Source organism: Salvelinus fontinalis, chromosome 19, assembly GCF_029448725.1.
Source record: "Salvelinus fontinalis isolate EN_2023a chromosome 19, ASM2944872v1, whole genome shotgun sequence".
Lineage (NCBI taxonomy): Eukaryota > Metazoa > Chordata > Actinopteri > Salmoniformes > Salmonidae > Salvelinus > Salvelinus fontinalis.
Window position 1 is genome coordinate 6,969,921 of NC_074683.1, and position 13,315 is coordinate 6,983,235.

Consider the following 13,315-nt stretch of genomic DNA (forward strand, 5'->3'; position numbering starts at 1 on the left):
AATATGGGAAGTATATTGCACTGTGAGATATTTTAGTGCTAGATTAGCCAGGCATGTAGCGCTTGTAACATGTGAGGGATGACAAAGAATGTGACCCTCTCAAATGACAGCTATTGGTGGTGGCTCATAACATATGGTGTCAGGGAACAACAATACTGTTCCCCATTACAGTACTTGGAGCAGCAAGTCAGGGTCGCAATTATTTTGACCTAATTTTAAAGTAGACAGAAATAATGTTGTTACCTAACTAGCCGCTTACCCTCTATTCGAAGACTCAGGACATTGGATACCCCATTGGATACCCCATTCCCAGAGTTTATGGGAAATGAACACAAGAATGAATCGTCTACTTTTGGTTTCTCATCTCCTTATCATTCTAGCAGGTAAGCCATATTCTAAACATGTGACTGATAAAATTAGTTTGCCATTTCTGTTCTTCTGTCGGTTATAACTTACCTTTTCCAGGATATTTTAGGTGATAGTCTATCCTAAACCAATATTTGCATATTTTACAAATCTAGCCCATTAATCATGAGATATCAACATAATTTGATAATTTCACATTGATTCTTGGTAATGCTTTATCCATTTGTTAACTATAAGACTTCAAATCTTATATGAGGTATATTATAGCTAAGCTGGTGCCTGTTTGAAAATGTTGGCATTTCTTTTAAAGCATCCAGCATTAGACTCTCTTGATTGACAGGGGTGTGTGCACTTTGTTTTTTAACCTCCATCTATTTGTGCTTGACTTAATGAGTCAATTGTTTCACATAGCATATTATATTTCCAGACAATTTTACTGTTTTCAATGTCTCAAAACGTCATTCATGCTTTCATAGTATGTTTTTGCACACACTAGGCTTGGTTTCAAGGTCAAGCGGAAAATGAAATGGGATACCGCTCTGGCATGGGTCAAATATGTAACGGAAATAGCAGATGTCGAGTCTGAAACACTATCTCTATTGACTGAGCTCTCATCTCTATCACCTCCAGCATCCCACGATGATAGTATACCACTGGTATATAACAGTGTATGAAATAAGTAGTTAGTCAGTCAGTCAGGAAGGAAGGAAGGAAGGACGGCAGGCAGCCAGGAAGGAAGGAAGGAAGGAAGGAAGGAAGGAAGGAAGGAAGGAAGGAAGGAAGGAAGGAAGGAAGGAAGGAAGAAAGGAAGGAAGGAAGGAAGGAAGGAAGGAAGGAAGGAAGGAAGGAAGGGAACTAAGGAAGGGAACTAAGGAAGGGAGGGAGGGAGGAATGGAGGGAGGGAGGAATGGAGGGAGGGAGGGAGGGAGGGAGGGAGGGAGGGAGGGAGGGAGGGAGGGAGGGAGGGAGGGAGGGAGGGGAGGAAGATGGGAAGCCACTTAGTACATTTAATACTACTGTAGTTGCACATACTTTAACCACTACTTATCATTCTGCTGGTGCTGTAAACCCACAATCTCTCAATCTCTGCCATGTGAGCCACACATCAAGCTGTCTCTGTGTTTCTTGTAGGCTCTGCCTGGAGCTCTGATGATGAAACCCGTCTGGTGAAAACCCTGTTCACTGGCTACAACAAGGTGGTGCGTCCTGTCGCTCACTTCAAGGACCCAGTGGTGGTTACAGTTGGTCTGCAGCTCATTCAACTCATCAGTGTGGTAAGAAAAACGTCACACCATCCTATATCAACCAATATGTATCATGCAATTCACATCACTGCCAACACTATGTAGCTAACTGTAACTTCTATCAGTCGAAGAGTTGTGTCTGTTTGGCTTACTTATTTTGACTATGGGGGCATTTGAGCCAGCATTGTTTTGTGCTGAGGAAGAGTATAGTTGGAGTTTTCTCAAGCTAACAAGGGATCAGTTACGTCAGGTGGCAAACATGCTGGAGGTTGAAATAGCTGAGGAGTTGAACAAGTTAGATGTTGCAGTTTTGTTATGGGAACAGTGGAGTGAGTTCTTGCCACAAGTTCTAGTGTGATAGCAGTCAGGAGGAAGAATATTTGTTGGAAATAGTGAGGCTAGAACAGGAAATGGCAGTTGACTGGAGGGTTGCATACAGGGGAGGAAGTTTGTCTTGCCAGTCAGTCAAAAGGCAGTTGTCTCAGGGGGTGAAGTCTTTCAAGGAGGGTTTTGAGGTATCCCCAGTTTGTGAAGCCAATCAGGTTCAGAAGGGTGCTGATGGCAAACCAGAGAGGGAGGATGACGATGTGTGTGGGGACGTAAAGGAAACATTATTTGCCGAAATAGACTGTGGCTCCCAGGAAATAGTTCTTCCTAGTGAGGAAGTTGATTATTGTGTCTCTAGCTGAGACCTTCTGGGTAGAGATTTGTGATATAGTGTGCCCTCTTCAATTTGAGGATGAAGTTAACCTGTCTAGGATGAGGGTGCCGCTAGCGGCACTCCCCCCCCACCCCCACTGAAAAGGCAGAGCCGCGAAATTCAAAAAAAAATTTTTTTTTAAATATTTAACTTTCACACATTAAAGTCCAATACAGCTAATGAAAGACACAGATCTTGTGAATCCAGCCAACATGTCCGATTTTTAAAATGTTTTACAGGGAAGACACAATATGTAAAGATGTAAATCTATTACCTAAAAACACATCAGCATAATCCACCATCTTTTATTTGTCCACCAACACCAGTAGCTATCACCAATTCGGCTAAACTAAGATATTTATAGCCCCTAACCAAGACAAAAACTCATCAGATGACAGTCTGATAACATATTTATGGTATGGGATAGGTTTTGTTAGAAAAATGTGCATATTTCAGGTAGATGGCATAGGTTACAATTGCACCCACCGTCACAAATGGACTAGAATAACTACATAGAGCAACGTGTTTACCTACTTACTGATCATCAAACATTTCGTAAAAATACACAGCATACACTAATCGAAAGACACAGATCCTGTGAATACAGACAATATTTCAGATTTTCTAAGTGTCTTACAGCGAAAACACAATAAATCGTTATATTAGCATAGCACATAGCACATAGAAGCCCAGCATTGATTCTAGCCAAAGTGAGCGATAACGTCAACATCGCCAAAATATATTATTTTTTTCACTAACCTTCTCAGAATTCTTCAGATGACACCCCTGTAACATCACATTACAACATACATATACAGTTTGTTCGAAAATGTGCATATTTAGCCACCAAAATCATGGTTAGACAATGTGAAATGTAGCCCAGCTGGTGAGAAAATGTCCGTGCGCCATATTAGACAGTGATCTACTCTTATACATAAATACTCATAAACGTGACTAAAAAATATAGGGTGGACAGGGATTGATAGACAATTTAATTCTTAATGCAATCGCGGAATTACATTTTTTAAATTATCCTTACTTTTCAATACAGTTTGCGCCAAGCGAAGCTACGTCAAAAAACATGGCGTCCTAAGCCACTAACATTTTTTGACAGAAACACGATTTATCATTATAAAAATGTCCTACTTTGAGCTGTTCTTCCATCAGTATCTTGGGCAAAGGATCCTTTCTTGGGTCTAATCGTCTTTTGGTGGAAAGCTGTCCTCTTGCCATGTGGAAATGCCAACTGCGTTCGGGATGAACTGGAAGCGTGCCCAGCCATTCACAGCGTTTCAGAAATAAATGTCCCAAAATCGCACTAAACGGATATAAATTGCTATAAAACGCTTTAAATTAACTACCTTATGATGTTTTTAACTCCTATAACGAGTAGAAACATGACCAGAGTAATATTACTCCCTCCACTAATGCTTGGAACAGGTGCGGGTCGGTGTCCTCAAGGCGCATGACGCAGCTCCAAAAGAGTGACTAGCCTCAGGGTTTTTTAATTTGTAGTGCCTGTGAACGCGCAATCGACCCCATTCAAATCGTCACCACGTAAAGGCATCCAGGGGAAGACGTAAGCAGTGTCCGTATACTCATAGCAATAACTGTGGCCTTTTAACTGACTCCAGATCAGGGGCCAACATTTCTGAAATCTGACTCCATGTCAGGGAAATTGCTGTAGAATGGGTTCTGTTCCACTTAGAGACAAAATGTCAACTCCTATAGAAACTATAGACTGTTTTCTATCCAATAATAATAATAATATGCATATTGTACGATCAAGAATTTTGTGGGAAGCCGTTTCAAAAATTACACGATTAGCATAAATAGTGACAACAGCGCCCCCAGCCTCAACAGGTTAATTCAGGTGTCAATTTAGAACAATGTTCTATGTTGAGTTGATGGACAATGAACAACTAGGTTCTCCTTGTGGACTGAGTAATGATTTGGTTCCCCAAGTGATCTGTTAGATTCAGAGGTTGTCAGTGACTCCTTGTTTCCTTTAGCTGACGCATTCTTTCCCACAGTGGAGGAGGTTGTGTCACATCTGCTCCTGTAACGCCCTCTACTGCTCATCCTGTGTCTCCTTGACCCCGCCACTCCCCCAGTACTCCCTCCCTCTCCCTCTCTCTCTGTGTGTGTGTGTGATTGTGTGGGCGGAGACAGGTGTGCTGGAGTCAGAGCAGATCCCCACCAGCTGCAACCTGTTCCGTAATCAAGACCTCTAAAAATACTCAGCCCTGCCACTTCCACGCTGCCAGATCGTAATCTCTGCTCAGTCAGTCTACGTTTTGAGCCGTTTGTTACTAGCCATATCCTGTTATCCTCTTTTCCTTGCTTGATGCTGTCTTCCTCTCCGCTACAGTTTTGCCCGCTCTGACTCTGGTCCCTGTCTCCAGTCCCACGTCTCGTCATTCTGCTACTCTGTCCTGAATTCCCCACTCTACTACTCCCTTGGATTCCGCTCCGGAGCTGCTTACCCTGTCTCCATCCCTCTCGTTCCAGCCTCAGCCTCCGCACCTGGTTTTCAGAAACCCACCCGAACTTCCCCTGACCTGCACTTCATCTTCCCCAAGTGTGTCAATAAACACCTTGGTTACTTCATCCCAGTCTCCTCGTCTGAGTCTGCTCTTGAGTTCCACTCTGCGTAACAGTACGAGCTGGCCAAAGGGATAAACCCAGCAGACTCTGCTACTCTCCACCAAACCCTCGTCGGCCAAGGTGCCCTGCTGGAGCAACATGACCGAGACCTGAAGACCCTTCTGGAGCACGTCAATGAGTTGTCACAGAGCCTGTCTGACCTACAGGGCTGACCCTTGTTCCGACTCCTGAGAGTTACTATGGCAACCTCAGAGGTTACAGAGCCCTTTTGGTACAATGTTCACTATTATTTGAGCAACAGCCCTACTCTTATGCTAGTGAATAGGCCAAGATTTCCTTTCTGATTGGATGCCTCCGTGGAGCAGCGCTTCCTGGGCCATGGCAGTGTGGGAGAGACATATCCCACACTGTGCTTCTACACCTGCATTGCTTGCTGTTTGGAGTTTTAGGCTGGGTTTCTGTACAGCCCTTTGAGATATCAGCTGATGTAAGGGCTATATAAATACATTTGATTTGATTTAATATCCCATCTGATTCTCCTGCTCCAGATTCACGGAGGAGATGAAGAAAGTCATCCACCACCCGGTCTGTGGTAAGGATTCCCCTTCGAACCTGCTTACCCTGTCTCAACCCGTCTCGCCTCAGCCTCCACACCTGGTTTCCAGCAACCCGACCGAGCTTCCCCTGACCTGCACTCTATCTTCCCCCTGTGTTTCAATAAATACCTTGGTTATTTCATCACAGTCTCCTCATCTGAGTCTGCTCTTGGATAACAGGTTGTGGTCCCTCTGCCGGCTGACCATGAGGTTGTTTGTCAGGGGTCGATATTACTGACACTTTGTTTTACTCAGCTGTGGGAGAGAGGAGATTCTTCCCGTTCACGTTGAGAATTTAGTGAGGATCCGGTCTGAGTTTTGCAGGGTGATATGGCTGTGTCTTGTAATGAGAATCAGGAGCTTGAAGAAGTGAGTTTGGTGGAAAAGCTAGATCCACCGGTTTTGTCACTTCCTGTTAAAGAGCGGTTGAAAGTTCCCACAGCATGTAGGCCTAGTGTCTCCGGGTTAAGTTGGAGGAAAGTGAGGAGGCGAACGATTCCCCTTCAGTTCCCCTCCAGCACGGGAGCAAAGAGGCGTTGGGGAACGTGAATGGTGTACCTAGTGAGTGTGCTCACTGTCCGCCTGGCCTTGCTGCTATTCCAGTTTCAACTGTTCTGCCTGCGGTTATGGAACCGCCACCTGTCCCAGACCTGTTGTTTTTCAACTCTTAATGATCGGCTATGAAAAGCCAACTGAAGATTATTCATGATTATTATTTGACCATGCTTGTCACTTATGAACATTTTTGAACATCTTGGCATAGTTCTGTTATAATCTCCACCCGGCACAGCCAGAAGAGGACTGGCCACCCCTCATAGCCTGGTTCCTCTCTAGGTTTCTTCCTAGGTTTTGGCCTTTCTAGGGAGTTTTTCCTAGCCACCGTGCTTCTACACCTGCATTACTAGCTGTTTGGGGTTTTAGGCTGGGTTTCTGTACAGCACTTCGAGATATTAGCTGATGTACGAAGGGCTATATAAAATAAACTTGATTGATTGATTGTGCTGAAGTTCTGGTCAACGTTCACTTGTCCCTGGTGGTGGGTGCTCTAAGTCTCATATCAGATGGAGCTTGGTGCTTGTGATCATGGGCCTAGGGAATGGAATTGGTCTCTCCGTTTAGAACTATAGGGGTTACAGGTTGTCCCTTGGTTTGGTCAAGTCAGACTTTTGGCAGGAAGAAATTAGCTGAGTGCAGACCAGTGAATTTGATGGTTTTGGTTTGTCTGGGTTTTCTAGAATGACGTTATCTCAGAGGTGAGGTTTTCTGGAGCCAAGTTTCATAGTTTTGCAGCTCTGGTGTTTATAGTGTATATAGTTTGGTCTCTTCGGTTAAATACGTTTTATGGAAAAGAGGGTGGGAAAGTATACAAGTTTAGGAAAATCCAGGAAAATATATACTGGTGACTGTGTTTTTTTCTTTACTTTTCTTGATGGGGGAGGTGTTATGCAGTAGGTAGTTTAGTGCTAACACACAGTTAGGCACACTCTACCAGGATACACTTTATTTGGTCACCATCTGAACAAATGGTAATCTGCTTGGATTGGCTGACCAAGATGTCAAGAAGGAGAGGTCTCCTGTGTACATACATTGCATATGCTGATTTCTCACTTAGATGCACATCTTAAATCAGGTTACAGATTAGCTAACTAGGCCTAAGACCCGTAGACTTAGCGAGTGCAACAATATCCGTAGCCTAATTATTGGTTTCGTAACAGTAGAAACTAAAATCAATTCCCTTTCTCTACAGGATGAGGTCAACCAGATTGTCAACAGCAATGTTCGACTGAAACAGGTTTGTTACTGCCGTTTCCTGTATCTACATTGCAATATACAGTAAATATGGATCAAAATATGTTATTTCTGGCTATTTGTAAGAGTAATTACAAGGAAAATCTAAGTATGGTAATTATCATAAATTTCACCATAATTCTGAAGATAGTGTAAAATCCTTATAAACCGTTGAATTGGGTTAATTTTCACTAAACTGTAATGAAACATTCTCTGAAAAAATCCCTATTGAAATGATCCCTCTCCGAATCAGACTTCAAGTCAGGAACTTCAAATAATCTATCTGATATTTTCCATTCATGCTCTTTGTACTTTGTACTGTCATTTTCCAGCAATGGAAGGACGTGAACTTGCAATGGAATCCTGAGGATTATGGGGGAATCAAAAAGATAAGAGTGCCCTCCACTGACATCTGGCGTCCTGACCTCGTGCTCTATAACAAGTAAGAATCAGGCCATATTTGCATCAAATGTCTTTCTTTTTACCGTTCTCTCACTGATACTTTCCTTGATAAAAGGCCACCAGACAGACCGACTGTGTGTGATTATGTTTTCAAACCACATGACTTTTCCCTCTCCTTTCCCTCTGTGCAGAGTGGGTGAGAGCTCAGATTGCATCAGGCTAAATCTGGCTTCTATATCACAGGTTCCACCCACACCATATGCTGCGTCTGACACACTGCTGTTTTCCCTGACAACCAGCTCCTATGCCACAGCAGCCTGTACCATTCTCAGCTCTGGTTGGTTGGCCTGCGATGGCAGGGCCATGCCAAGCCCCAGGCAGTGATGCCCCTCTGCGTTAACATTATTTCCTGTGTTGATGCCTGTGTTTGTGTGTGCCCACAGTGCTGACGGTGACTTTGCCATCGTTCACGAGACCAAAGTGCTGCTGGAGCACACTGGCATGATCACGTGGAACCCCCCTGCCATCTTCAAGAGTTACTGTGAGATCATCGTGCTGCACTTCCCCTTCGACTTGCAGAACTGCAGCATGAAGCTTGGTACCTGGACCTATGATGGCAACTTGGTTGTCGTCAATCCCGTAATAATCATCAACATTTTGACATTTTTCTCGATTGATCCCCTGTGTAACTCCTGTGTTACCCATACACATTCAGTACATTACTGATTTAACACATGATTCTAAAAGCATTACAAAATACCACCAGTCCTAAAAAATACCAATTAGGTTGATCCCTTCCTGGTCTGTTGCGTCTTCATGACATCTTTATTACCCGTCTCCACCAGGACAGCGACCGTCCTGACCTGAGTAACTTCATGGAGAGTGGAGAGTGGGTGATGAAGGATTACCGCAGCTGGAAACACTGGGTGTACTATGCCTGCTGCCCAGACACACCCTACCTGGACATCACCTACCACTTCCTGATGCTGCGGCTGCCCCTCTACTTCATCGTCAACGTCATCATCCCCTGCATGCTCTTCTCATTCCTCACTGGCCTCGTCTTCTATCTGCCCACTGACTCTGGTTAGTATAGCATCACTTCAATCATTTCAGTTCTAAATCCCTTCTATTGGCTGAAGATTAATGGAAATATATTTTGTCTCCCAATTTCCGCATCATAGCTGCAACGCTGACAGCTTATGTAGTGGTTGTGTAGAACTGTACCTGCATTGGCTGGTACCAACAACAACACGCTTGTCCTTCTACAGATGTAGGATCTTAATTTGACCACTCTTTTGTGACTGAGAATTTTCCTGCACCGCAGGAAATGCAGATGAGCCTCGTGGTTTACATAAATTCACTGAAAACCTGGACTAACACTCTGTTATATTAACAGTACTGCACTTATCATGTAGCCTTCTTTTGTCCAGCTAATAGCCTAACCACCAATCAAGCAATATTATGAACTAAACATTCAAATCCTGTTGCTGCAGGATTATTTTTCTACGACAATACTGGTCAAATTAAGATCCTACACCTGTATCTGTCTCTGGGCCTCAGAAGTTACTAGTAGCTACATTAGCTGTACCAGTGCTGTGTCTCAGCTAGCGTTTGGTCCTGTTGCCAGTGTGGAGGCCTACCTCATTACCCAGAGACCCTGTGTGCTGCCATGTCTGTGAACAGACCTTTCCTTTAATGTATAATGCATCACTGGCTGCCTAGCTCTGATATGGCTGCTGCTACAGTATGATGCTATGGAGGAGCTGTGATGCCAAATGGAAGTCTTTTAGATTCACCGATTTGACTGAACAGCAACACAAAGTTGACAAACAACACATAGTTCACATTCTAGAATCTGTGTGAATGAGGTCTGGGTGTGAATGTGCTCAACTGAAAATAACACATACTTGAAATTCTATCGTCTGTGTGCCTGTGTGTATGTTTGCTTACGTGAGGTTGTTTGTGTATAGGCCTATGTGTATGGAAGGCTAAATGGGACAAAATAAATCACAAATCCCTTTGCGCTATCTTGCTTTTTGCTTTGGTAGGGCAATATTGTTCAAGCACCAATTCACAGAGACTCAGCTTTGAGTTCTTTTTATTATCAGAATTCCTGCCCAAGTTTCAAGTTTTAATGTCAAAAGTACAGTGAAATGCCTTTCTTGACAGCTCTAAACACAACACTGCAGTAGTCAATATCAATGTAGCACTAAAAATAACATAATGTAGAACAAAAACACATAATAAGAATACCAAGAGAAAGTAATAAGCTACGTACAGGGTCAGTTCCAATACCATATTTACAATGTGCAGGGATACTGGAGCGATGGAGGTAGATATGTATAGGGGTAAGGTGACTAGGCATCATGATCTTTCAGCCCTCCGTTTAGTGGAGGGCTGAAAGGGAGGTCGGAGGAGCTCAATTGGATCAGAGGCTACTCCTCCCTGTGGTCAGAATGAGTTGGTGCCCTAAAGGGTGTGATGGCACTGACTGCCAGAGAAACAATGTCACTGCTACCCTCTAACATTATGACCCTCCTGTGTCTCTGTGAGTCCGTGTTGATTCATCACTGTGAATTATGGCACTGTGTGTCTCTCTCTCTCGCTATCAGTCTCTTTCTCTCGGATCAATTATCACAATGATCACTTCAAACCCTCTTGTAATTAATTAAGAGATGGGGACCAACCAGAGTGGGGATTAGGTGAAGGCAAGTCTTGAGACCAAATTACCATCAAACCAGCTCACTTTGACGAGATTGATTGATTTGTTTAATTCACTTGTTAAGGGTGTCACAGCTGAGTTGAGCTGGAGCATTGGTGTAACTGTAGTATTTGTTTAAGCCCAGTTATTAACTGCTCTCACAGTGTTTAACATTGAATCCATTGTTATGAATCTCAGTGGCCTCCCTACGAGCACATGTTCAGTCTCTGTCGTGAGCCTCGTTTTTCCACTGAACTGCTCAAATCTGTCTGTGTGCCGTATGGACAGATTATGAAATGTATGACATGTGATAATGACAGATCATTTGCATGATTGCAAACTTCAACTGCGCCTTTCTCCATAAATTAATTCTTCAGTATGCATCTGCTTTTGTTGACCTGGTTGTTGTGACCATGTGTGTCCTCAGGTGAGAAGATGACTCTGAGTATCTCTGTCCTGCTGTCTCTGACTGTGTTTCTGCTGGTCATCGTTGAGCTCATCCCCTCCACCTCCAGTGCTGTGCCGCTCATCGGGAAGTACATGCTCTTCACAATGGTCTTCGTCATTGCCTCCATTATCATCACTGTCATCGTCATCAACACCCACCACCGCTCCCCCAGCACTCACACCATGTCCCCCTGGGTTCGCAAGGTGGGCAAAGCTGGCACATTTCTACCAAGGGTTTCATTTATTTTTTATCTAAAAATAACTTAGTTAAGAACTTTTTATAGCATAGTGCTTTACTTACAGGTCTCCCAAGTTGTGCAGCGGTCTAAGGCACTGCATCTCAGTGCAAGAGGCGTCACTACAGTCCCTGGTTTGAATCCAGGCTGTATCACATCCAGCTGTGATTGGGAGTCCCATAGGGCGGCGCACAATTGGCCCAGCGTCGTCTGGGTTTGGCCGGGGTAGGCCGTCATTGTAAATAAGAATTTGTTCTTAACTGACTGGCCTAGTTAAATAAAGGTTAAATAAAAAAATATTTGGATTGTAAATGACACGGCATAGGATGACTTGTGCACTCTGGTTTGTGAATGTTATGAGTGTGTGACAGTTTAGAAATGTATGTATTTTTTATATGTATTAACAAATCGTTCATGAAATAACATGACAGATAGTGTGGTATCAGTGGAGAACAGCTCATAATAATGGCCGGAACGGAGCACGTGGAATGGCATCAAACACCTGGAAACCATGTGTTTAATGTATTTGATACCATTCCACTGATTCCACTTCAGTCATTACCACGAACCCGTTCTCCCCAATTAAGGTACCACCAACCTCCTGTGAGTGATGTAAAGTCTACTTAATAGTAGAGGTCTCAACATTCTTTTTGCCCTGTTAATGTCTTGCCCAGTACTGCCATCTAGTGACGGAAAATAGTTGATTGCACTTGTTTACTATATTACTGCTTTTTAAGCCTACTTTTGTGATTCAGGAGCTAGAAAGTATCTGAATGAATATGTTCATCATTTAGCCTTTTATCTCATTGTATGCATTTTACCAGTCTATTTATTACTGTCTGTTATTACACAAAGTTGTAAAAGCTGCTACTGTCTGTTTTCATCTATGCATAGTCACTTTAAGAAGTAACCAGTGCCCCTGCACATTGAGTCTGTACCGGTACCCCCCTGTATATAGTCTCGCTATTGTTATTTTACTGCTGCTCTTTAGTTACATGTTACTTTTATTTATTATTCTTATCTGTAGTTTTTAAAACTGCATTGTTGGTTAGGGGCATTTCACTGTAAGGTTACCTGTTGTATTCGGCGCATGCGACTAATAACATTTGATTAATTCAGTCCTTTCATATTCTTTGCTTCCTAGATTTTCATTGACACAATTCCCAACCTCATGTTCTTCTCAACAATGAAGCGTCCTGCAAAGGAGAGACAGGATAAAGACATCTATGGTGCTGACTTTGACATCTCAGACATCTCAGGCAAGCCCACCCCTACTGCAGTCACCTACCAGTCCCCCATCACCAAGAACCCAGACGTACGCAGTGCTATTGAGGGGGTGAAGTACATCGCTGAGACCATGAAATCTGATGAGGAGTCCAACAGTGTAAGACTATGGAATTCATTACCGTCCTTCCCACAGTTTTTTCCTTAAAGATCTCAGGTTGAGTGTTTCTAACTGCTCTCCTCTTTTCCCAGGCTGCTGAAGAGTGGAAGTTTGTGGCCATGGTGCTGGATCACATTCTGCTGTGTGTGTTCATGGCAGTGTGTATCATTGGCACCCTAGGAGTGTTCGCAGGCCGTCTCATTGAGCTGAGCATGACACCTTAGAGGTCTGTGGGGTGTCCTGAGTAGGTCCAGATGTTTTTATGACCTGACCAGGTAACACTCTGGGCCCTAGTGACTCTTGGCCCTATGACCTTAAAGTCACATATTGCTGTATGAGGACTGTGTTTTTGACCCTCATACATTCATTATTATTGGGTGGTTTGCAATTACTTCAGATCGCTGGGTGCATGCATGTTTATCCATATTTTCACTTGTGTATTACAGAACAGTTGATCTACATTGACCATTCTAATCAAGTTTTTGTAATCAGAATATTTGTTGTCTTTACTCAATATGTTTTGTTATATATTTTCATTCATCTTTAATACAGTATTTAAGTAAAATTGATAGGCCTACTTGACACTGGTTGTCTATTTTCTATGTGTCTTTTTTTCTTTTATTTCACTTTTATTTAACCCGGTAGGCCAGTTGAGAACAAGTTCTCATTTACAACTGCGACCAGGCCAAGATAAAGCAAAGCAGTGCGACACAAACACCAACACAGAGTTACACATGGAATAAACAAATGTACAGTCAACAACACAATAAAAAAAAATCTATATGCAGTGTGTGCAAATGAAGTAAGATTAGGGAGGTAAGGCAATAAACAGGCCGTAGTGGCA

At 43.2% G+C, this 13,315-nt stretch overlaps 1 protein-coding gene across 1 annotated transcript; it reads left to right on the plus strand.

Annotated features, from left to right (window-relative positions):
- The first annotated feature begins 111 nt into the window (after positions 1 to 111).
- On the plus strand, positions 112 to 13,053 carry LOC129816263 (acetylcholine receptor subunit alpha-like). The gene is made up of 9 exons (XM_055870533.1): positions 112 to 383; positions 1,498 to 1,640; positions 7,261 to 7,305; positions 7,634 to 7,743; positions 8,147 to 8,342; positions 8,549 to 8,786; positions 10,832 to 11,055; positions 12,232 to 12,471; positions 12,564 to 13,053. The coding sequence occupies exons 1-9, from the start codon at positions 326 to 328 to the stop codon at positions 12,693 to 12,695; spliced, it is 1,386 nt and encodes a 461-aa protein (XP_055726508.1). The 5' UTR covers positions 112 to 325; the 3' UTR covers positions 12,696 to 13,053.
- Positions 13,054 to 13,315: the final 262 nt, after the last annotated feature.

Excerpts from the sequence above, each read along its gene's own strand:
- LOC129816263 (XM_055870533.1), top strand. The coding sequence starts at position 326 with ATGAACACAAGAATGAATCGTCTACTTTTGGTTTCTCATCTCCTTATC. Across the intron at positions 8,787-10,831 it reads CTATCTGCCCACTGACTCTG|GTGAGAAGATGACTCTGAGT; the intron begins GTTAGTATAGCA and ends GTGTGTCCTCAG. Across the intron at positions 12,472-12,563 it reads CTGATGAGGAGTCCAACAGT|GCTGCTGAAGAGTGGAAGTT; the intron begins GTAAGACTATGG and ends CTCTTTTCCCAG.